At 50.4% G+C, this 24,326-nt stretch overlaps 1 protein-coding gene across 3 annotated transcripts; it reads right to left on the minus strand.

The window, feature by feature from the left end:
* Positions 1 to 393: 393 nt before the first annotated feature.
* On the minus strand, positions 394 to 23,583 carry dse (dermatan sulfate epimerase). 3 transcript variants are annotated; one of them, XR_013812552.1, is made up of 7 exons: positions 23,431 to 23,583; positions 15,133 to 15,609; positions 10,708 to 10,961; positions 5,838 to 6,077; positions 4,690 to 4,897; positions 1,718 to 4,011; positions 394 to 1,640 (listed from the first exon to the last, which is right to left on the minus strand). XR_013812552.1 is itself a non-coding variant. In XM_079754099.1 (6 exons), exons 2-6 carry the CDS (start codon positions 15,543 to 15,545, stop codon positions 2,256 to 2,258), a joined length of 2,871 nt encoding a protein of 956 aa, XP_079610225.1. In that variant the 5' UTR covers positions 15,546 to 15,609; positions 23,431 to 23,583; the 3' UTR covers positions 394 to 2,255. The 3 variants fall into 3 exon arrangements, 2 of the variants coding, with proteins under 2 accessions (XP_079610225.1, XP_079610226.1); XM_079754099.1 differs by having other exon boundaries at positions 394 to 4,011; XM_079754100.1 differs by lacking the exons at positions 15,133 to 15,609; positions 23,431 to 23,583 and adding an exon at positions 14,978 to 15,055 and having other exon boundaries at positions 394 to 4,011.
* Between the last annotated feature and the right edge of the window lie 743 nt (positions 23,584 to 24,326).

The following is a 24,326-nucleotide window of genomic DNA, read 5'->3' on the forward strand; positions in this document are numbered from 1 at the left end:
CGCCAGCAGATGGCGGCATTTACATTTATTAATAAAAGTGGCGCAGTAGAAAATAGACTATAAATCTGACTGGCTGAGGTAATCCAAAACTGCTCATTATCAGGCCAAACAATGTGTTAGGTGGAGAAGTTAATAGTTATGGATTTTTTTTTAAAAACTATATATTGAAAATAAAAGTTTTTCTAGTTTTCTCGTGAAACGTAAAACACTAAAAGTGTGCGTGCGTGTGTGTCTGCGTGTGTGTGTGGTTACTGAAAGACCGATCATAGGATTCATTAATACAATGTTACGTGTCCACTGATTGAAGGAGGTCTTTGGCTTTCTCAATGCTTGAATTCGTTCACCACCAATCACCCAAAAGAAGCAAAGTCGCCACCAACTCATAGGCATGTTATCATTTTAATACCCAATACAAAAAAACAACATCACAAAAATAGATCATGTTTTTTCCGTATATATACACATGTTTACGTGTTCTAAGGGATAACCTAGATATGTTGCATCTCAATTACAGGAGGATGAGACTGATGAGACTCATCAGGTGCCTGGAGGAGACATCAGGAGCCTGGAGGTCATCAGGGGCCTGGAGGAGACATCAGTGTACTGGAGGAGACATGAGGGCCTGGAGGACAGAGGAGGGCCTGGAGGAGACATCAGTGTACTGGAGGAGACATGAGGGCCTGGAAGACAGAGGAGGGCCAGGAGTAGACATGAGGGCCTGGAGGACAGAGGAGGGCCTGGAGGAGACATGAGGGCCTGAAGGACAGAGGAGGGCCTGGAGGAGGCATGAGGGCCTGGAGGAGACATGAGGAGCCTGGAGGAGACATCAGTGTACTGGAGGAGACATGAGGGCCTGGAGGAGGCATGAGGAGCCTGGAGGAGACATGAATTCCTGGAAGACAGAGGAGGGCCTGGACAGGGGCGTAGGAATGAGTTTAACATTTGGGGGGACACATCGGAAACCTGACAGATCCGGTATAATTTTTAGGTTGGACAAATGCGCCTGTCTCCGATATTAGAAGGGACACGTCCCCTCCGTCCCCCCCGGTTCCTACGCCCTTGGGCCTGGAGGAGACATGAAGTCCTGGAGGAGACATCAGGGGCCTGGAGGAGGCATGAAGTCCTGGAGGACAGAGGAGGGCCTGGAGGAGACATCAGGGGCTTGGAGGAGACATGAAGTCCTGGAGGACAGAGGAGGGCCAGGAGGAGGCATGAGGGCCTGGAGGACAGAGGAGAGCCTGGAGGAGGCATGAGGGCCTGGAGGAGACATCAGGGGCCTGGAGGAGACATGAGGGCCTGGAGGAGGCATGAGGGCCTGGAGGACAGAGGAGGGCCTGGAGGAGGCATGAGGGCCTGGAGGAGGCATGAGGGCCTGGAGGAGGCATGAGGGCCTGGAGGAGACATGAGGGCCTGGAGGAGGCATGAGGGCCTGGAGGACACATCAGGGGCCTGGAGGAGGCATGAGGGCCTGGAGGAGGCATGAGGGCCTGGAGGAGGCATGAGGGCCTGGAGGACACATCAGGGCCTGAAGGAGACATGAGGGCCTGGAGGAGACATGAGGGCCTGGAGGAGGCATGAGGGCCTGGAGGAGGCATGAGGGCCTGGAGGACACATCAGGGGCCTGAAGGAGACATGAGGGCCTGGAGGAGGCATGAGGGCCTGGAGGAGGCATGAGGGCCTGGAGGACACATCAGGGGCCTGAAGGAGACATGAGGACTGCCCTTGAGCAAGACACCTCAGCCGGCCCTTCATTTGATGTGCCGGAGTATCAAGAACCTCCCAGTAAGAACCTCCCAGTAAGAACCTCCCAGTAAGAACCTCCCAGTCAGGCGCAGGATAAGTGGTAAGGCTGAATGGTCAAACTGAATGAGGGCTGACTAGCCTGACAGCGGATTGACCCAACTGGGGGGGAAACTCCCCTGGTGAGGTCGGTACGGATTTGAATCGGTTGTCATGGCTGCTTAAGGTCCCACCGCGTTTCACCAGGTGACCGGGTCACCTTGTGGATCACTCCTCAGCATCCCGTTCTGGTTCCCCTGGTAACGACTCTGGGAGGGGCGCGCTGGTCCAGGGCCTGACACCCTTATCCCGGGGCCTTTTCCCGCCCCATCCTGACCTCGAGACATCCGGAGCTCTGGGAACCAGACTGTGGTGACAAACACAGCCCCTCCTGGTTGCGGCGCACGCATCTCAACATCCCTTCTGGGATCGTCACCTCCCCCCCGGGGGGGGGCCCGCGTCGCACACTGATGACATCAGCACTGCGCGCGGGAGCAGGAGGAGTAGAGGTAGAGCAGCACCATGCTGTCTACCAGCAGCAGGCCGTAGAAGCCCTTCTGGAGGCGCCGGCTGCGGGGCTTGGGCAGCCCCAGCAGCATGGCGGCCAGCAGGAGGAAGAAGGTGCTGATGTTCACCACCAGGAACAGTCTGATGTAGGTGGCCACGGCGGGCGGGCCGCCACTGCCCCCCGCCGAGGTGGGCGCCACCTCGACCTCCTTGAACTTGCGGCCCTTCACGGAGGCGTCCTTGCGGTTCTTGCGGTTGTCGACGTACTCGATGAAGGCCCGCGAGTCTCCGTCGCCCTCCTCGGCGTCCTCGGAGACGTGCCGCGGGCTTTTCTGCCGCTCCTTCTTCTCGCTCAGCTCCACCTGAGCGAAGATGTCGGGCAGGCTCTCGGAGAGCTTGTCGGCCATGTTGACCTTCTTGCCGCCCTTGCCCTTTCCCTGCTTCTTGGACATGGTGAACATCTTCTGGATGACCTCCTCCGTCCGCTTCTTGTCAGAGAACTGCAGCAGGCGCTCGGCCGTCTTGCGGAAGCTGGCCGAGTTCAGCACCCGGCCCAGGATGTGCCTCTCCATCTGCTGGAAGACGGGCATGGCGTGCTGGAGGTTGTCCTCCACCACGTTGACGTACTCCTCCACCTCCGTCGGCGGCGGTGTGTCCGCCGCCGCCGGCGTCTTCTCGAACACCACCTTCTTCTGGTCCACCAGCACCATGGCGAACAGCGGCTTGCTGGTGGCCTCGGCGGTCAGCAGGTACACCGTGTAGCTGTGGTCCTGTGTGGACAGGTACAGGTCCACGCGCTCCGCGTCCCCGCGCAGACTGAAGCTCCTCACGACCACGCCCGGGCCGAAGAAGACGTAGGCCACCCGGGTGCGAGGGTACCTCAGCGGCATGGTCACGTTCACGTAGTTGGAGCCATTGTAGGGGTACCCCCTGGGGTAGCCCCAGTACCCCAGCTGCCCCTTGTCGCTGAAGCCCGTGTCGTCCATCCAGAACATCTTGTAGGAGTCCTGGCCGTGCCTGATGGAGGCTCCGTGCACACCGTCCACCTCGGCCGCCCGGAAGGGCGCGTCCGTGTTGTGGAAGAAGGCGCTCATGGCGCGCGTGGGGCTGTCCGGCTCCAGCTCCACGTGGTCCACCACCACCAGCAGCTGGGGGTGCAGCAGCAGCAGGTTCCTCTGGAAGCTGCGGACCTTCAGCTCGGGGCTGTAGGAGGACCGGGCCTCCCCGCGGACAAACACCAGGCCCTGCCGCTGCATGGCCGCCTCCACGCTGGCCTGGGCGTCCGCCGCCAGACCCTCCTTGTAGCGCAGCCACTTGGAGTTGCAGGCCTCCGTGACCTGGCCGGCCCAGGGCCCGAAGCAGTCCCCGGCGGCCGCCGCGGGGCCGAACAGCACCGCGTTGTTCAGCAGGGTGTACTTGGGCCCGTACAGCGCCTCGGTGATGAAGGGCACGCCGTTGGGCGCGAAGGTGAAGGTGTTCTGGTCGGGGTGCTCGTGGCCCGCGTTGAAGTTCCTCCAGCCCTTCACCCACTCCCGGTACTTGTTCTGGTGGACGATGTCGAAGATGGCGCGGCCGCCCAGTTTGCCCGCCTTGAAGGACAGGAAGGAGTGGTTGGTGTCGGCGGTGAGGGCGCTGCCGTAGGTGACCACGCCCCAGTCCTGGAAGTGGTGCAGCTGGGGAGTGCCGAAGTCAGGGGGGGGCGTGGCCGTCAGGCTGGGGTCGTACCTGCAGGTGGCCAGGGACAGAGAGGACCATCAATACATTATGATAGACACATCAGCTGTACGGTGGAAACACCAGGACCCAGGTCACTTCATTATCCAAGTCAATCAATAAAGAAACAAAGAAATCATTTTAACTAGATAAACAAAAGGTAGTTTATTTATACTTCACTTTACCCCTCTCTCAGTATCCCCTCCATGCCCCCTCCCCAGAGGACCTGAGTCTGAAGGGTCTACAGCAGGGGGGCCCAAATTCTTCCCAGTGGAGGGCCAAAATGTAATCGTGGGGAGGCTCGTGGGCCAAAATTTACAGTATATTTAGTCAAATATGTGGGAGGCGGCTGAACTGGATAGGAGCTCAACAGCGCCACACTACCATCAATGTATCACAATGTATCACCAATTTGGGGCCCGCGGGCCAAGTTTGGCCCGCGGGCCCCAAATTGGGCAGCCCTGGTCTACAGGGTCTCTCTCTCCCCAGAGGACCTGGTCTCCAGGGTCTACAGGGTCTACAGGGTCTCTCTCTCCCCAGAGGACCTGGTCTCCAGGGTCTACAGGGTCTACAGGGTCTCTCTCTCCCCAGAGGACCTGGTCTCCAGGGTCTACAGGGTCTACAGGGTCTCTCTCTCCCCAGAGGACCTGGTCTCCAGGGTCTACAGGGTCTACAGGATCTCTCTCTCACCAGATGAACTCCGTGTGCAGGGTGCACCAGCGCTGGCCTTTCCCCCTCACCCCGGGTCCCTCCGTCACCCGGTTCTGGTAGATCTGCTCCGCCAGCCAGTTGCCGCTGCCGTTGCGCATCACGAAGCGGTCCAGGAAGACCAGCTGGCTCTCGGGGCCGTAGAACCAGTTGTAGTTGGAGTCGGCGATGGCCACCGTCCTCTGGAAGCCTGAGGAGACAGCGAGGGTCCCGTTAGGAACGCCCTGGAGACAGGCTGCTAGCAGAGAGACAGGCTGGTCCAGAGAGACAGGCTGGTCCACAGAGACAGGCTGCTAAGAGAGACAGGCTGCTAAGAGAGACAGGCTGCTACCAGAGAGACAGGCTGTTAAGAGAGACAGGCTGCTACCAGAGAGACAGGCTGCTAAGAGAGACAGACTGCTAAGAGAGACAGGCTGGTCCAGAGAGACAGGCTGGTCCACAGAGACAGGCTGCTACCAGAGAGACAGGCTGCTACCAGAGAGAAAGGCTGCTAAGAGAGACAGGCTGCTACCAGAGACAGGCTGCTACCAGAGAGACAGGCTGCTAAGAGAGACAGGCTGCTAAGAGAGACAGGCTGCTACCAGAGAGACAGGCTGCTACCAGAGAGACAGGCTGGTCCAGAGAGACAGGCTGGTCCAGAGAGACAGGCTGGTCCAGAGAGACAGGCTGGTCCAGAGAGACAGGCTGCTACCAGAGACAGGCTGCTACCAGAGAGACAGGCTGCTACCAGAGAGACAGGCTGCTACCAGAGAGACAGGCTGCTAAGAGAGACAGGCTGGTCCAGATAGACAGGCTTCTACCAGAGAGACAGGCTGCTATCAGAGAGACAGGCTGGTCCAAAGAGACAGGCTGTGAAGGGCCTCCTCCCCCCTGCACCTCCTCCTGCTCCTCCCCCTCTACCATGAGGAGGAGGAGGAGGAGGAGGAGCCTACCAGGCAGGATGGTGTGGTACATGAGGAGGAGGAGGAGGAGGAGGAGGAGGAGCCTACCAGGCAGGATGGTGCGGTACATGAGGAGGAGGAGGAGGAGGAGGAGGAGGAGGAGGAGGAGGAGGAGGAGGAGGAGGAGGAGGAGCCTACCAGGCAGGATGGTGCGGTAAATGAGGAGGAGGAGGAGGAGGAGGAGCCTACCAGGCAGGATGGTGCGGTACATGAAAGCGTAGTGCTGCAGCAGCCATGGGTGGTGGAAGTGTCCGATGGAGAAGTGCCTCTGGACCAGGTGGATGTACTGGAAGAGGGAGCGGGTGGTGTAGCTGCCGTACGCCACGCCCTCGTACACCGAGCCGTCCGTCACCTCCTGCAGGAGCACCATGGACTTCTCCATCACAGACAGCGCCTGCTTCGCCCACACGTACGCCTCCTGGAGGTAGCCTGGGGGAGGAGGAGGAGGAGGGGGAGCAGAGAGGAGAGGGGGAGGGAGGGGGGAGGAGGAGGAGGAGGAGGAGGAGGAGGGGGAGGAGGAGGGGGAGGGGGGAGCAGAGAGGAGGAGGAGGGGGAGGGAGCAGAGAGGAGAGGGAGAGGGAGGGGGAGGAGGAGGAGGGGGAGGGGGAGCAGAGAGGAGGAGGAGGGGGAGGGGGGAGCAGAGAGGAGAGGGAGAGGGAGGGGGGAGGAGGAGGAGGAGGGGGAGGGGGGAGCAGAGAGGAGAGGGAGAGGGAGGGGGGAGGAGGAGGAGGGGGAGGAGGGGGAGCAGAGAGGAGGAGGAGGAGAGAGAGGAGGGGGAGAGGGAGGGGGGAGCAAAGAGGAGGAGGAGGGGGAGCAGAGAGGAGGGGAGGAGAGGGAGGGGGAGGAGGAGGAGAGGGAGGGGGAGGAGGAGGAGAGGGAGGGGGGAGGAGGAGGGAGCAGGAGGAGAGGGAGGGGGAGGAGGAGGAGAGGGAGGGGGGAGGAGGAGGGAGCAGGAGGAGGAGGAGGGCGAGAGGGGTTAGAGACCTGTAGCTTCTCACGGGTACAGCAGGCGGCCGTGGTGTATTTACATCACATTCCCGTGGAGTCAGTAAGCAGACTGTAATCCAAAGCGATTTACAGGAGGAGGACTATCAAAGCAGACATTTGGAGCAACAAGGAACAACACAAAACCTGCTTACACTCCAGAGAGCAAACCAATCCAGATCAGAAGCGGACAGAGTGGAAGATAAATAACACATTGGAATGATTAGTTGCTAGTCAGAGGGGATGTTGTTGAGCGTGATGTAACCTGGGACGCGAGTACGAGTCCGCAGGCTCAAGAGCAGAAACCGCTAGCTGTCCAGCTAGCATGAGCTCGTTGAGGTCTTCTGTTCATTATCGAAATATAGCAAAGCTTCTCTTTTAATGTCCCTTTCAAACGTTTATTAACAGTTCATAGCTGTAATAAAAACAAGCGTGTCTAAAGAAACGCGTCTAAAGAAAGAGTGCTAGTGAAAAGGCCTTTCTCTCTGAACACAGCAGAGGGGCTCAGACCACTAGGAAAATATGATGCTAGGGGACAAGGGCCTCTCTCTGTCTCACACACACACACACACACACACACACACACACACACACACACACACACACACACAGAGTTTACTATGGGAACTGGGACCACATAATGACCGCACACAGCCGCAGGTCTTTGAGAAGTGGTGGTAGTGGTTTCCACCCAGTCTATGGGTTTACATGGCGGCAGTGTTACTGGGTCTGTGTCACCTGGGGGGTTAGCTATTTGCCACCAAACACAAACTCCCATTTGACCCGAACAGCCGGTCTCTGCCAGACCCCGCCCAGCCTGCGTTACCTAGGAGACGGTCAGAACTAGCAGTACTATTGGACCGTCTGTCTTTAAGTTAGACCGTCTGTCTTTAAGTTAGACCGTCTGTCTTTAAGTTAGACACCGCCTATCTTAAGTTAGACCGCCTAGCTTTAAGTTAGACCGTCTATCTTTAAGTTAGACGTCTATCTTTAAGTTAGACCGTCTGTCTTTAAGTTAGACCGCCTATCTTTAAGTTAGACCGCCTAGCTTTAAGTTAGACCGTCTATCTTTAAGTTAGATGTCTATCTTTAAGTTAGACGTCTATCTTTAAGTTTGACCCTCTATCTTTAAGTTAGACCGCCTATCTTTAAGTTAGACCGCCTATCTTTAAGTTAGACCGTCTGTCTTTAAGTAAGACCGCCTATCTTTAAGTTAGGCCGCCTATCTTAAGTTTGACCCTCTATCTTTAAGTTTGACCCTCTATCTGTAAGTTAGACCGCCTATCTTTAAGTTAGATCGTCTATCTTTAAGTTTGACCCTCTATCTTTAAGTTGGACCGTCTATCTTTAAATTGGACCGTCTATCTTTAAGTAGGACCGCCTATCTTTAAGTTGGACCGTCCTTTGTAAACATCCAAAGAAATGAAGTCGAAACTATGCTTTAGAAATTCTATTCTTCACACACACACACACACACACACACACACACACACACACACACACACACACACACACACACACACACACACACACACACACACACACACACACACACACACTGCAATTTTCTCAACTCCCTGCTGGTTCTGTGCTACCACTGGTTTCCCAGGAACCGGTCTGTGGGAAACCCCACAATAATGATAATATATATGTTATCAGAGGCCGAGATGATGGGGCTAGCCCAATAGCAAGCAGATAACCTCAATGTTGCTTATTATTGATCTGGTTAGTTAGTCCAATAGCAAGCAAATAACCTCAATGTTGCTGATTAATGATCTTGTTAGCCCAATAGATAAACCATAACACAATGTGGCCGACTAATGATGAGGCTAATTAGCAGATAATACGATACAACTTTATTTTCCCCCGTAGGAGAAATTTGTTTGTTGCAATAGCACAGCAGCAGTAGAAAAACACAGTGCTAATGCTAATATAACTACATTGCTACGTAATGTGGCTTGCCTGGCATGGGGCAACTTAGCCTTGTGGCTAGCAGATAATAGCTCAGTCAATCAATTCGATCACAAATTGTCAGGGTTCTAGATGATCGCGGACCAAACAAGTATATGGCTTCAGTTGGAACTGAGAGCTAGTTGGCTACCCCTAACCCTAGCAGAAACTAAACCCGACCGCTCCCCCAGAAAGGTAAGCCGATGAGTGGAACGAGGTTGGCTCAGTGCTTAAGCAGACAAACGGAAATACTTGAAAATAACTCATTTCAATAATAAACAAGGAATAAATATAATTATTTCTCACTTGCACAAATGACTCGAATTTTTCAATCATCAATCATCAATGTTTCCGCTTTCCCTAAAATATCAAAATGGTATCAAACAAGAGGCCAGTCGTCCCCAGGTGGATTATGGGTAACCAGTCCGATGAAACATCTGTCTGGGAGCCAAGACGTGCAGACACCTGCATCGGAATGCTCCCGTCTACTCCCTCAACCCCGTCTGTCCCTGAACCCCAGACCCCCGTCTGTCCCTGACGTTAGACGTTGCGGGGCTGCTGGGCTTCAGTCCGAGACGTCTTCACATGGTAGTATTAGCCTGTACGTGTCATGGGGTCATCAACTAGGGATGGATATTGACACGCAGGCCGATGAAGAACACCTCAGTCTTGGTTACCACGGCGACGGGGCTTGTGTTAAGGGTGAAAGGCCGAGAGTAAAACCAGGGACGGATGAGAAGGGGCCAGGAGTCCTTCAGGGGTCAGGCAGAGGGAAGGAATGAGGCGTTCCCAGACATCTAAGATAATTTCACAACCCAAAAAAAAACAGACAAACAAAAAAACAAACAAAAAGAACAGCAATTGCTGGCTCAGAGAAACCCTCCTCCCCCAGGCCCGATCGGGAACTGGTCGACGTAGAAAACCTTTTCCATGGATGAAAAGAAAGAAAAAAATGTTTAAAAACCAACTGACTTTCTGAATAGACCTTTCAGTGCGTTTAAACCTGTTTGTATTCTTTCTTTGTTGCTGACATTCTTTCTTTCCTTGTCGTCCACAGAGAGAAGGAAAAGCCCTTAGGAGCCTTCAGCCCAGCGCCCAGACAGATTCAAGGCCCTAAAGGCCGCCTCTTTGTGCCAGGAATCTAATCCCTCATCCAATCGTACTCAAGTAGAGGCCAGACCTTTCACAACTGCCCTACCGCCTCTCTCTGCCCAACACACAAACATAATATGTTTTTAACTTAGACCAGCTATCTTTAATTATAAACATCTTTAATAAGACCATCCATCTTTAATTAAGACCATCCATCTTTAACTTAGACCATGCATCTTTAACTTAGACCATCCATCTTTAACTTCAACAATCTTTCTTTAACTTAGACAATCTTTAAATAAAACCATCTTTACGTAAGACCATCTATCAGAAGGTAAGACCATCTTTAAGTAAGACCATCTATCTTTAAGAAAGACCGTCTATCTTTAATTAAGACCGTCTTTAAGTAAGACTATCTATCTTAAGGTAAGACCATCTTTAAGTTAGACCATCTGTCCTTAAGTAAGACCAGCTATCTTTCTCTCGCAGTGCCTTTAAAGGTTTGTATTCTTTCTTTCCAACACACCAACATAACAACGGACAGCTGAACATTTTTCAAGGAGCAGGGAATGACCCCCGGTCTGCAGCTCCATCTGATGCGAGGCTTTGATAAACGGGAGAGGATGGCGGAATGGGGAGTGAGGGGGTCGAGGTCCTGGGCTGGTGACTGAACGGAGGTTTCAGACGGACAACATTTTCTTCCCAGAGAGGAAACGCTCGCCTCCCGTCGCCGTGGGAACATTTGACCAGGAGGGGATGGAGACAGAGCTGAGCTGTTTATGAATCATGAATTTATAGTCTGACACATTTTTCCATAGGAATAGTTTTAGTGTGACACTATTTTGATATTTCAAGAAATATTGTTTTGGAGTACTGGGTGAAATCCAACTTTAGGTCACCATTAAGAATTGTTTACCAGCCCCAGTTTACCAGTGGGATGGGGTTGGCAAGGTTAAACAGCAGGTGGTCTCAGCAGACCGGTGGGGATACAGGTTGGAGGGGTTAGGTTAAGGTTAGCGGGAGGTCTCTGTACCTTGGGTCATGTACACCAGGCTGCCCGTCAGCAGGGCCACACAGTTGGTGGGCTGGTGGTTGTGGAGGTATTGGAAGCCCCAGCCGCGCACGTACGACTTCTCGTACATCAGGCGCGTGGCGTTGCCGATCACCTGCAGGAAGTGCTCCTGCTGAGCCTGGCTCAGGAACTCAAACAGGAAGTCATACGCCGTGGCGAAGCCCGTCAGGGAGTGGGCGACCGGGACCTCGTCCCAGGGAGCGTCCTTCACCAGCCTGGAGGAGACAAGGGGAGAGGAGATGAGGAGAGGAGCCTGGAGGAGACAAGGGGAGAGGAGATGAGGAGAGGAGATGAGAGGCGAGGAGACGAGAGGAGACAAGAGGAGAGGAGAGCAGAGGAAGGAGAGGAGAGGAGAGAGGAGAGGAGAGCAGAGGAGACAAGAGGAGAGGGGAGGAGACAAGAGTAGAGCAGAGGAGTGGAAGGAAGGGTAGAAGAAAGCAGAGGAGCCAAAGATGAGAGAAGAGAGGAGAGGAGAGGAGAGGAGACAAGAGGAGAGGAGAGGAAAGGAGAGGATAGAAGAGGAGAGGAGGAGAGAGAAGAGAGGAGAGGAGAGGAGGAGAGAGAAGAGGGGAGAGGAGAGAAGAGGAGAGGAGGAGGAGGATAGAGAAGAGAGGAGAGGAGGAGAGAGGAGAGGAAAGGAGAGGATAGAAGAGGAGAGGAGGAGAGAGAAGAGAGGAGAGGAGAGGAGAGGAGGAGAGAGAAGAGGGGAGAGGAGAGAAGAGGAGAGGAGGAGGAGGATAGAGAAGAGAGGAGAGGAGGAGAGAGAAGAGAGAAGAGGAGAGGATAGAAGAGGAGGAGAGAGAAGAGAAGAGAGGAGAGGAGAGGAGAGGAGAGGAGAGGAGAGGAGAGGAGAGGAGAGGAGAGGAGAGGAAGCTCTTTGACCCAGGCAGGGAACATGGGACCTGCTAGACTTTAAGGATCAGGTAGGGGTTAGGAGGCATCCTGCTCTAGTCTACTCAACAACCCTTGAGTAGACAACATGTTCTTTCTCCTGAGCCTTCCCGATATAATTAATTTACCATTAGAATAAGCCAGATGAAACTTCAATCGACACAGAATATTTCCAACACAAATATTTGCTCCACTGAAGCCAAACTGGGAGGCTGAGATTCCAACACATGTGCTGCAAAAAGCTTCGTTTTAATTTGCCATCAGCAATCAGGAAACGCGTAAAAAGTTTAATTTCCTCCGCCAAACCTTGTAATTAGAGTTTTAATATCCGTGTTCTCTTTTGAATTGTAAAAACACTAGGCAGGTAGCGTTTTAGAACGCTGTAAATCTGCCTGGTGTGCATGGAGATGAAACTAAACGTCTTTTAAAAGTTAGAAACAGCTGACTCTTCTCTTTTGTAAAGTAGCAAATGGTTTCCGTGGTAAATAAAGAAAAGGTGTTTTCTTGGAAGTATCTTAATTAAATAGAGACAAGCATAAAAAGGGATTGATTTCAGATGTTTCTTAAACCACGGTTGGAGGTTTGGTAAAAGCACACAGCACCAAGACGAGCCCTTCAGGACACCAACGCTTCCCCTTCAGACCGTCTGATTCTGCCTCTGCACACAGAGCGGAATACGCTTCCCTTCCCAGGGAATATCAAAGACAGGCCATGGGCATGAGCACATCCGCTCTGCGTCCGTCTCCCAGGACCGTCCGCATGTATCAGAGGGGCTGAAGGCTCCCCTTTCAACATGGGCTTATACTGCACCCCCAGGAATCTACTCCTGGGGGGGGGGGGGGGGTTGGTTTCCTTTCATTCATTCGAGTTAGTAATTATCATAGCACCTATGAAAATATCTATAATTGCATGGTTCATTATTGAGTACGTATTTAATCCATGTCCATACTTCACAGCGATCGCACATCTAAAAGAGAGAAACGTTAAGTGGCTTTGGATAAAAGAGTCTTTTAGTACTGCTCCTGTAAGTCCTGTTCCATCCCGCAGAAGGACTCCAGACCTCCAGCGGGGTTGTTGAGCCTTATCGCCGCGCTTGCAGCGCCTCAGCCCCGACAGGAGAACTTGACGCAGGTCATCACCAGTGTACCTCTGGTACCCTAACCCTAACCTCTGCCAAAGCACACAGAGCACTTCACTCCTGTGTGTGTACACAAGGCTCTGCTGCCATCTGCTCCTCCATACTGGAGTCTTAGTGGAGATGAAGGTGGACGTCAGGGTGGTCTGATACCTGGAAATACATCACGGTGCAGCCCTTAGCCTAACGCCTCATGCCTAACCCTAACAGCTAATACCTAACCCTAACACCCAGCACTCGAGTTGAGGGGGGATGGCATCCCGCTTTGGAATTAAAATGATCAAAATCATCCCCCTTCTTAAACAGCCATCCCCCCTTCCCATCCCCTGTTATGTTATCAATTAATGTGGAAATATTACCTCTATTTCATTATAGCGGTTTCCTTTTTCAATTCGGCGCAACGTTACTTTTCCCAGGGACAGATTTGACAGCGTTACTGCATTCTCGGGCAGTATGCTATTGCGCACGTACGCAGGCACGCTTGCGGCGTGCCTGCGTACTTGCGCGATAGTGCCTTCACGAGCTCTCATTCCACACCGTACGAGACAGACACTGGTAGCGTGAAGCTTTCTCTGCATCTCAGACATCGCTTCCGCAGACAACTCTGTCCCCTTTTCTCCCTTTCTCTCCAACCCGTGAGCAACGCTAGTCTCCCTTCTCTGCCGAATGCATTTTTGAAAAAATAGAATAAGAATCAGTTTTTAAAATCCTTAAATGTGACGCGTGCCTCCGAATCGTGTGATGTGTCCGATCAGCTGTGTTTTTGGGGATAAAATATATAATAATAATAGTAATAATAATAATAATAATAATAATAATAATTATCACACCGTTGGTCTCCCACCATATGCGCTGTCATCAGCACAAATTATCTGTCCCTAAAAGTTAAAATCCAGCATCCCCCTGGCTTTTTTTTACAACTCGACCACTGCTAACACCTAATACTTAACCCTAACACCTAATACCTAACCCTAACACCCAATACCTAACCCTAACACCCAATACCTAACCCTAACACCTAATACCTAACCCTAACACCCAATACCTAACCCTAACACCTAATACCTAACCCTAACACCCAATACCTAACCCGACCAGCCACAAATCACAGAGCTACGAATACATACTCTTCAAACAAAACCTGTGGTTGAGTGGTGCTTATTTAGCTACACGCTGCTATGTTCACTACGTTATCAAGATTCTCCCATCGTCAAGTAGATCCAAGAGTCATTTCCAGCCAACAGTGGGAGTGATTAGCCATGCAGCAGCAGCCTTCTTTTATCAGACGCTGAAGGCATTCCATGGGAGGGAAACGCATTGAAAGCCAGCATTAGAAATGTTGAACCACTCCAGAGGGATTATCGTCCCAGCAAGGCAGGAGGTTTACCCTTCAATGCCTGAAGAGAAAGATTAATGCATTTCTTCAAACCGTGAGGCAATACAGAAAAAGAGGCTTGAAAGCTAACAAATGTGTCTTTGGCCAAAACCCAGACCTGTACGCTGACCTCAACCTCCAAACCCTCAGCTCAACAATACCTCATGGCTGCTTAAACATCTAGACGTCTCTACGCCTGAACCTCCACCCCTCCCACTGAGGTAACGGGCCTTAGACCTCAAACCTGAGCCTCTCATTCCATCCCAACGGGGGCTTTGCTTCAGGACTCCTACAGCTGCTGAACACATTTCCTGCAGCCGGCTCCTGGTGGGCCCCGACAGCGATGGAGGTGAACCCTGGCCTGCGTTCTGATTGGCCGGTGAGCAGGCAGAGGGCCCCACTGCCTCAGAGGTCAATTCTCCAGATACCTTTCTTTCATTTCAACCGAAAAACAAGCCGTACATTATCCCCTTTGTCCGATAGCTTCCATGGCAACGATGGATATTAACAGTGTCAATCTTAATGCTACCCGGTGCTAGGCTAGGGTTCTATGCTAGTTTTATCCTATGGTCAGGGTCTGGGTCTTTGCTACTATTCTATGCTACGGAGGTTAGCTAGGGTTCTATGTTAGTTCTATAAACAGAATTATTTGCTACTGTCAGTTCAGCTCCAGACCAGTTCCTGCCAGCCTAGGTCAGCGGTGAACAGCCTCCTCCGAATATTGCAGTCGTCGATGAAGACGACTTCAGGAAGCGGAATTGCCGGGTCCTGTGAGATGGCGGTCACTACAACGCTTCAATTCCAGAGGGACTTAGAGGGCATTGACATACATTAAAGAGCAGGACGGGTTTGGAACCACAGGCGGGCTTCGTACGTCCGGGCTGGACCCCGGTGCCTCGGACCGGGGGGTCTCCACCACGCTCCTTCCCGGTGTTGCTCATACAGACAGTGGAGGTAGAGAACGAAGCAGAAGCAGAAAAAGTACCAACTAGGCTGAGCGGCCATCCTCTCCATGTAGTCGCGGGCCAGGTCCAGCGCCCCGGCGCGGTGCGGGTACAGCAGGCAGAACATGGACAGCACCCCCAGGTTGTTCCCGTACACCTCGTTCCAGCGGGCGCTGAACCTGGCCGGGCTCCAGGGGGGCAGGTAGTCCTCAGGGTGCTCCAGCATGTCCTCCCCGGCCTGGCGGATCCTCCGGGCCAGGTCCCGGTGGGTCCCGGACGCCCGGGCCTGGAGCTCCTCCACCTCGGCCCGGTCGAAGTACAGCATGGGGTGGCCCTCGTAGTTCCCCCCCATGAAGGGGACGCCGCCGCTGGGGTCCGCCGCCGCGGGGGGCAGCAGGGGCCACAGCAGACTTAACAAGAACACTGTGGGGGCCCCGCGGGTGTAGGGTCCCATCGTCACATCAGAGACGGCCGTGGCATCGCCGGGGGGGGGGGGGGAGGGGGTTGGGGGTCCTCAGCTGGAAAGAAGACGATGCAGAAGAAGAAGGGAGGGTGAGGGGTTGATCCACCAACCACCTAACCGTAACCTAACCCTCTCACCCTAACCTAACCCCCTCACCCTAACCTAACCCTCTAACCGTAACTTAACCCTCTTACCCTGACCTAACCCCCTCACCCGAACCTAACCCTCTTACCCTAACCTAACCCTTTAACCCTAACCCTCTCACCGTAACTTAACCCTCTCACCCTGACCTAACCGTAACCTAACCCCTCTAACCCTAACCTAACCCTCTTACCCTTACCTAACACTAACACTCTCACCCTAACCGTATAACCCTAACCCTCTCACCGTAGCCTAACCCTCTCACCCTCTAACCCTAACACTCACCCTAACCCACTCACCCTGACCCTCAAACCCTAACCTAACCCTCTAACCATCACCTAACCCTTACACTCTCACCCTAACCTAACCCTCTAACCCTAACCCTCTCACCGTAACTTAACCCTCTCACCCTGACCTAACCGTAACCTAACCCCTCTAACCCTAACCTAACCCTCTTACCCTTACCTAACCCTAACACTCTCACCCTAACCGTATAACCCTAACCCTCTCACCGTAGCCTAACCCTCTCACCCTCTAACCCTAACACTCACCCTAACCCACTCACCCTGACCCTCAAACCCTAACCTAACCCTCTAACCATCACCTAACCATCTAACCCTTACACTCTCACCCTAACCTAACCCGTGCCCCTGTAGACATGTCCCCCCCCCAAGTAGCGCCCCTCCCCCGTGCTGACCAAATAAATCAAAGATTTTACAGGAAGGAGCCACGACTTCTGCTGTTGCAAGAGTCGAAGGTCAGCAAAACTATTTCATTTTGTCAGTGACTAATTGTTCTTGCACATAACTGTGTTGCTGTAGTTCCTCCCACTGAAAATGAAATTCCGTTTCTAAATGTCTGGCCTCGATATATTTAGAAACATAATCATATCTAAGCAAACTCATCGAAGCAGAAGCAGGTATCCAAATATCAGTATCCTTGTTAGGTCTAGGCTACACAATGTTGTGACGTAACCACGTATTTTCATCCGTTTCGGCTGCTTTATTGGGATAACAAATACATTTGAGTAAAGAGTAGTAGGCTATTGGCCCGTGTTAAATAGGGAGGGATGGTTATGCAACGAAATGTAATGCATGTCCCCACGTTTTTTTTCTTCTAATAGCAGCTTCCATGAAATGAGGAAAGAACAGTAGAACAGGGAAGTTTTCTTTGAGCTCTTTGAAATTGCTATAACCCTTTCTGTCTTTGGGTACAGTTTCTCCGAAACTGAGAAAAATAAATAGGAAATGGCACATCGTTTTGCACTTCGTTGTTTTTCTTTCACATTAACTCACTGTTTTTGTACCCTGTAATGTATTTTTAATTTTTAAATTTTTATGGCCCTACATCTCTTGCACGCTTGTACAAAACAAATGTTTATATGATTTTGATGATTTAGGCCATAAGCTCCATCAATTTAAGATAGTTTGACAGAAAAATACAGACTGGTGAAGTTATGTAACTCTTGAACAAATTAAATGTTGGATGATTTTAAAGTAAAGTAAAGTTTATAACCTTTAAACATAATTTGCCCCTCGTTGGTCCCCCTAGTCAAATTTGTCTAGAACCACCACTGGACCTAGCCCTCACCTTCACCTAACCCTATAAGTACACCTTCATGTAAGAAGACAGCTGAGCAAACTCCCCGCCTTCGCATGTCTTCAACATGAGCCTGAGCCTCCACAAGGTCCCTGTGATATGGAAGACGTCCTGCCTCGTTCCAGTGCCTAAGAAGCCGCAGCCCAGTGGTTTCTCGGACTACCGACCGGTGGCACCGACGTCACATATCATGAAGACCCTGGAGAGACTCGTCTTGGAGCAGCTCAGGCCTATGGTCAGGCAGTACCTGGATCCCGTCCAGTTCGCCTACCAGCCCCAGATTGGAGTTGAGGAGGCCATCATCGACCTGCTGAACCGCGTCTACGCCCACCTGGACAAGCCAGGGAGCACTGTGAGGGTCACGTTCTTGGACTTCTCCAGTGCTTTCAATACCATCAGCCCTGCCCTACTGGGTGACAAGCTGACGGCGATGCTGGCGGATCCCCCCCTTGTGTCCTGGATTGTGGATTACCTCACTGGCCGACCACACTGTGTGTCGGCTGCGGTGGTCAGCAACAACGGGGCCCCACAAGGGACTGTCCTCTCTCCTTTCCTCTTCACCCTTTACACCACAGAGTCTTGCCATCTCCAGAAGTTCTCTGATGACTCTGCTGTCGTTGGTTGTATCAGTAAGGGTGAGGAGGCTGAGTACAAGGCTGTGGTGGACACCTTTGTCACATGGTGTGAGCAGAACCACCAGCAGCTCAACACCACTAAAACCAAAGAGCTGGTGGTGGATCTGAGGAGATCCAAGAAGACACCAATTACCCCAGTTTCCATCCTGGGTCAAACGTGGACATCTTTGAACACTACAAATATCTGGGGGTGTTCATCGATAACAAACTGGACTGGACTAAGAACGCTGAAGTCCTTTACAAGAAGGGACAGTGCTGCGTCTATTTTCTGAGGAGGCTCCGCTCCTTTAACATCTGCCGGACTATGCTGAGGATGTTTTATGAGTCTGTGGTGGCTAGTGCTATTCTGTTTGCTGTTGTGTGCTGCGGCAGCAGACTGAGAGTAGCAGATGCCAACAGGCTCAACAAATTGATCAGGAAGGCCAGTGATGTTGTGGGGGTGGAGCTGGACACTTTGACAGCAGTGTCCGACAGGAGGATGCTGTCGAAGTTGCGGGCGATCCTGCAGTATGGCTCTCACCCTCTCCACAACGCTCTGGTCAAACAGAGGAGTTCCTTCAGTGAGAGACTCATTGCTCCTAAATGCACCACTGAGCGCCACAGGAAGTAATTCCTGTGGCCATTAAAATCTAAAACTCCTCCCTCTGATAATCTCACATAAAACAGAATGTAAATATTGTATTATAACCCACTAAGAGATGTCCACTTCTTACTTTATTCTTACTTTTATTTATAATTTTTTATTTTAGAATCATATCTTCTATGGTTGTAATTTATATTTGCACAGAGCACCTGGAACGAAACAATCTCCCCCCAGGGATCAATAAAGTTTCTGATTCTGAACCCTAAGCCTCACCCTCTAAACCGGGGGTCTCAAACTCGCGGCCCGGGGGCCAATTGAGGCCCGCTGGACGATATTTTGTGGCCCCCTACTTGACAAAGTTTAGTGTTAGTGTGTTGTTGTCAAACACACATTTTTGCTGAGTGGCTTGCCACGCTTTTTTATCACTTGTGATAGGGGGACCAGATGGTCGGTTTTGCCGGGACAGTCCCAATTTTGAGTTGCGTGTCCTGAGTCCCGACAAAAGCCAAAGGAAGCTAAAATGTCCTGGTTTCCACCAACCGCTATGAAAAGTCCCCTGTTGTCAGCGATTACATAGCCAACGTTATCTAATTATGGCCCGATCATTAACTTAGAATGGTTCAGTTGTGCTTCTTTTTTTTTGTTGAATACTTGATGCGGCCCAGCCTGACCCACTCTACCTCCAGCGGCCCCCAGGAGAGTTGAGTTTGAGACCCCTGCTCTAAACTAACCCTAACCCTCTCACCCTCACTGTCCAAACTAACCCTAACCCTCTCACCCTCATCCTAACTAACCCTAACCTTCTCCTAACCCTATCCTAACCCTTACCCTCAAACCTAACCCTCTCACCCTAACCTAACCCTAACCCTTTAAACTAACCCTAACCCTCTCACCCTCTAAACTAACCCTAACCCTCTCACCCTCTAAACTAACCCTAACCCTACCCTCCAGAAGGGTCTGTTTTCCTTTGGCTTTCATTCTTTCTTCCCAAACCCCGGCATTCCTGGGATAACAAGAGCCAGATGTGTTGCTGATCATCTGGCGCTCTGCTTGAGGCTCGGCCCGTCATTGGGTAGAAAGCGACTCCAAAAACCAATCAGGAGGGGCAATTTCTACCGATATACCCGTATGTAAGGGTTGTGTTAAATGACATTGTCCATATCAATATGAATGTCTCTAATATCCACTGATCTGAGGGGATGCTACTGTCCGCTGTCGTCAGCCAATCACTTTAAATCCTCAAGGCCAGATTATATAGTCTGTATAAATATTGAGGACAGGTTTATGGTCTGTCTTTCTTTCACCGCTATCTTAAAAAACAAGTTAGGCAGATGCAAATGAGTGAAGTTAAATGATGTCTCAAACGATATCGGCATTCATACAAAATATGCAGAAAAAACAGGATAATTCAAGACGTCATCAAACGTCATAATTCATTGCTAGTCTATTACTCCAACATGGCTAGTAGCCGAACACTATGTTTGTTAATGAGTTGATTATGTATGAAACAAAATGGGGAAAAAGGTGATCTGCAGCAGATTGCTCCCACCTGTGTGGCACAACGGTCGAACAGTTTAAGTTTTTACTTTGAACTGCGATAGGAGACTCATCTGGAGTCGGTAGACAGGTCGCCGGAGGTCCAGACAGCCCTCAGTGTGAGGCGGTCTTGTTTTCTGTGTGTGTCGTCAAGTAAAACAGGACGTGAGGGTTAGGGGAGTCTGCCATTTGACTGGACGTTTCTACTGCCTTTCAAAATAAAAGTATGATGGGTTGCTGTTAGATGGCCTGAGAATGCACAGAAATAGTACATGGGTCCTATTGTGTACATATATTGAAATGATAGGCTAACAAACACACACGTGTGTTGGTACTAACATGCAAACCTCATTGAATGTACAAACATCTGCTCTTACGATCGAACTTCACTGGAGTGTATTCATCACGTGACACACACACACACACACACACACACACACACACACACACACACACACACACACACACACACACACACACACACACACACACACACACACACACACACACACACACACACACACACACACACGTTGGAGGAGCTCGTTGGAGGGAAGGGGTTAATGAGAGATTTGGACAGATTTCCTGAAAGCAGGACTGGCAGTAATGTAAAGTGATGTCACACACAACACATACCACACTGGCCTTTCTGAAAACGTTTAGTTTGAAACAGCTGTACAATACGGCTGTGAAAAATATAGAAATATGAAGGCCTGGAAATGTTTGTTTCTAACGGAACATTCCGATGTTGTTTCTCTTAGCTTGAAATCTAATTTCTGGTAAATCACAAACCAATGCACAGAAGGATCCAGAGGAGTGGATGTGTGGAAGCCCCAGGTAGCCCAGGAAGGGTATCAGGGTACTGATGGACTTTGAAATTTTGGAATTCCAAAAGACAGACAAACAAAAAACAAACCTTTTCAATTTGAAGTCAGCTAATGAATGCAGCCATTCTACATGACTGTGCTTTGGGCTTTAGGTATGAGAAGTGCAGCTTATTTCTTTAGAAACCCTTCCTAATGAAATAAGCCTTTGTGTAGACTATGCCCCCGATATCTGCTTCCGTAGATAAGGTATACAGTAACAGCTACCGCTAGCAGAGAAGCTAACCTACACTGATCCTGTGGAATAGTCAGCATTGTTTCAATGTAAACTATGACGACATTGCTGACCTGAGAGATTTCTAGAAATCCTGAGATGTTCTTCATCACAATATTATAATGAAAAGTTGATGAAGTGTTTCAGTTTATTGGCGGATGCTACAGTGTCGACCAGGACTGATCTGATGAATACTGTACTACATGATGGTTCTAACCGCTTCATACATGTGCAAGACAAACCAGAAGCTAAACAAAGACTCATTTCCTATCAGCTCTCATGTAGGCCTAGATCTAAATAACATCTATCTATCTATCTAGGTAACACATATCACACCCAAAAATAGAGCCATGCTAGCAAAAACCTTCAGCGATGAAAAAACATTTATTAAATTGAACGCATGCATCCAAAAGGATAAAGGCAACATATCGGTATCAAACTAGATCGTTCTATAGCTTATTTAGTGACCTACGCACCATCTAGAAAAAGCAAATTCAATGAAACCTAGTCCTAACGTTAGCCCAGCGGTCCGCTTTCTCCTTCTCTGGCTCTAGACGCTCAGCAGACTGTAGCGAAACTACAACTCACGACTACTAACGTTACTGTGAGGCCCATGATAAACACTGATTATTTAAGTGAAGATGCTGTAGGCTATTTAGTGTTTTTTAACGGTTGAATCACTTGAAACAAGGTTGCTGATAATATTGATAGGGAAATAGTCAGTAATAAAAGTAAGAAGGGTGTGTGTGTGTGAGAGAGAGAGAGAGAGAGAGAGAGAGAGAGAGAGAGAGAGAGAGAGAGAGAGAGAGAGAGAGAGAGAGAGAGAGAGAGTAAAATTCAGTTTTATTGCAGGGAAGCACGATGAGGGGATGGCTAGAGAATAGTGTGTGTGTGTGTGTGTGTGTGTGTGTGTGTGTGTGTGTGCTTCAGAAACTGACAGCAGAGCACCGTCTGTCTGAGAGAAAACTGTTGGGCAATAATGGCTGTTTAACTAGGGAACTATATATTTATTTAAATTTTCAGTTAACTTCATTAGAACACCCTGCACTTTTTGTTTTTGTTTGAACTTAAAAGAAAGATAAGTAAAAGATAAATATTTCAGTTCAGGAAAATTTTAGTGAGCCATTTATTTGTTTAAATTGTGTTATGTTGCAAATCTGATAAGCTGTTGTGTTTATTAAACAACTTCATGAATGAAGTTAAGTGTTGGAGTTTGTATTATTCAAAATTCTGACGCCAATCTTTTCCCTTTGTCTGTAAATTAATATCGGCTACAAATATCGGTTATCGGCCCCCTTGACTACTAATAATCGGTATCGGCCCTGAAAAAACCATATCGGTCTATCTCTACCGTAAACAAACCAATGGCCTTAATACAAACATTGTGGTAGGATGGGCTGATGTCGTTAATGAGGCTGAAAGAGGAAGCATGCAAAACATTTTGAAAGCATAAACATTTTAGAAGTTTTAAATATTAGGAAGTGCACCTTTAAATAAATCAAAACTGTCTCCTCTGTGAGTTGACTTCCACCTGGTTCACATGATAATGAGTTGACTTCCACCTGGTTCACATGATAATGAGTTGACTTTCTACTGGTTCACATCATAATGAGTTGATTTCCTACTGGTTCAAATGATAATGAGTTGACTTCCTACTGGTTCACATGAAAATAATGGGGTGGAAACAAAACTAAATTAACAGTAGTTTTAACAGCCCCCACCCTTCCTCTACTCAGCAGGCCCTGTCCATCCCCAGTACATGTCCTAATCCCAGTATATGTCCTACAGAGTAATCCCAGTACATGTCCTAATCCCAGTACGTGTCGAAGAAAGTGATCCCAGTACGTGTTCTAATCCCAGTACATGTCCTAAAGAGTGATCCCAGTACATGCCTAATCCCACTACTAGAGAGTGATGGGGTGACTGGCCGCCTTGTCGCAGAGGCTGACCTTAATTGCCGGGTTTGACCGCGCGACACAGAAACCAGTAAGAAACCAGTATAATTAACCCGCAGTGGGTCCAAACCACCGGGTCCTCCTCTAACCAGAAGCTGTCTTCACATCTTACAAGTTAATTCTTAACAAAGTTAAGAGCTGTGTTAAGAGGGTTAGATGATTCCAGGTTATCTCTCTGCGTGATAGTCGATATTAACCGTAAGAGTGTTAGATGATCCCAGGTCATCTCTCTGCGTGTTAGTCGACATTAACCTTAAGAGGGTTAGATGATAGCAGGTTAGTCGATATTAACTCATCTGAACTAAGGAACGAGGAACAGGACTTCTTACCGATCGGAAGGTGGAGGAGCACCACCTCGTCCTCCGCGGGGTTTCGGGCTCATTCTTCGGATTAAAGTAAAGTAAAGTAGAGTCCGCAACGATATTTCGATAACGGAAACTTTGAGAGGCGCAAAGTTCCACGGCGGCGCGAGGAGAAATCTGGCATCGTACAGCGCGTCACGAGGAGGGGCGGGGGCGGGGCTTAAAGGAGAACTAATGAATTAAATGGTTCTCCAGCCAGACCCCAGGTAGGCGGTCCCCCTCCCTGACCCACACACCGTCTCTCTCTCTCTCTCACACACACACACACACACACACACACACACACACACACACACACACACACACACACACACACACAGTAGACCCGACACACCGTCACACACAGAAGGGCCCCACACACACACACACACAGTAGAGTCGACTCTACACACCATATTGCTTGTGGTTCACACACAGTGGAGTAAGTCAGTACTTCTGGTTCACAGTGGGGTTAGGCAGTACTTCTGGTTCACAGTGGGGTTAGGCAGTACTTCTGGTTCACACACAGTGGGGTTAGGCAGTACTTCTGGTTCACAGTGGGGTTAGGCAGTACTTCTGGCTCACAGTGGGGTTAGGCAGTACTTGTGGTTCACAGTGGGGTTAGGCAGTACTTCTGGTTCACAGTGGGGTTAGGCAGTACTTCTGGTACACAGTGGGGTTAGGCAGTACTTCTGGTTCACACACAGTGGGGTTAGGCAGTACTTCTGGCTCACAGTGGGGTTAGGCAGTACTTCTGGTTCACAGTGGGGTTAGGCAGTACTTCTGGTTCACAGTGGGGTTAGGCAGTACTTCTGGCTCACAGTGGGGTTAGGCAGTACTTCTGGCTCACAGTGGGGTTAGGCAGTACTTCTGGCTCAGTCTGC

The sequence above is a fragment of the Pollachius pollachius genome (genome assembly GCF_949987615.1).
Source record: "Pollachius pollachius genome assembly, chromosome: 16".
Classification (NCBI taxonomy): Eukaryota; Metazoa; Chordata; class Actinopteri; order Gadiformes; family Gadidae; genus Pollachius; species Pollachius pollachius.

What these genes read in the sequence shown, in the direction of transcription:
- dse (XM_079754099.1), bottom strand. Translation starts at nt 15,545, where the DNA reads ATGGGACCCTACACCCGCGGGGCCCCCACAGTGTTCTTGTTAAGTCTG. An exon ending in GTACCGCACCATCCTGCCTG is followed by an intron (nt 4,898 to 5,837) that starts GTAGGCTCCTCC and finishes CTGTCTCCTCAG; the next exon opens with GCTTCCAGAGGACGGTGGCC. An exon ending in CTGCACACGGAGTTCATCTG is followed by an intron (nt 4,012 to 4,689) that starts GTGAGAGAGAGA and finishes GGCCACCTGCAG; the next exon opens with GTACGACCCCAGCCTGACGG.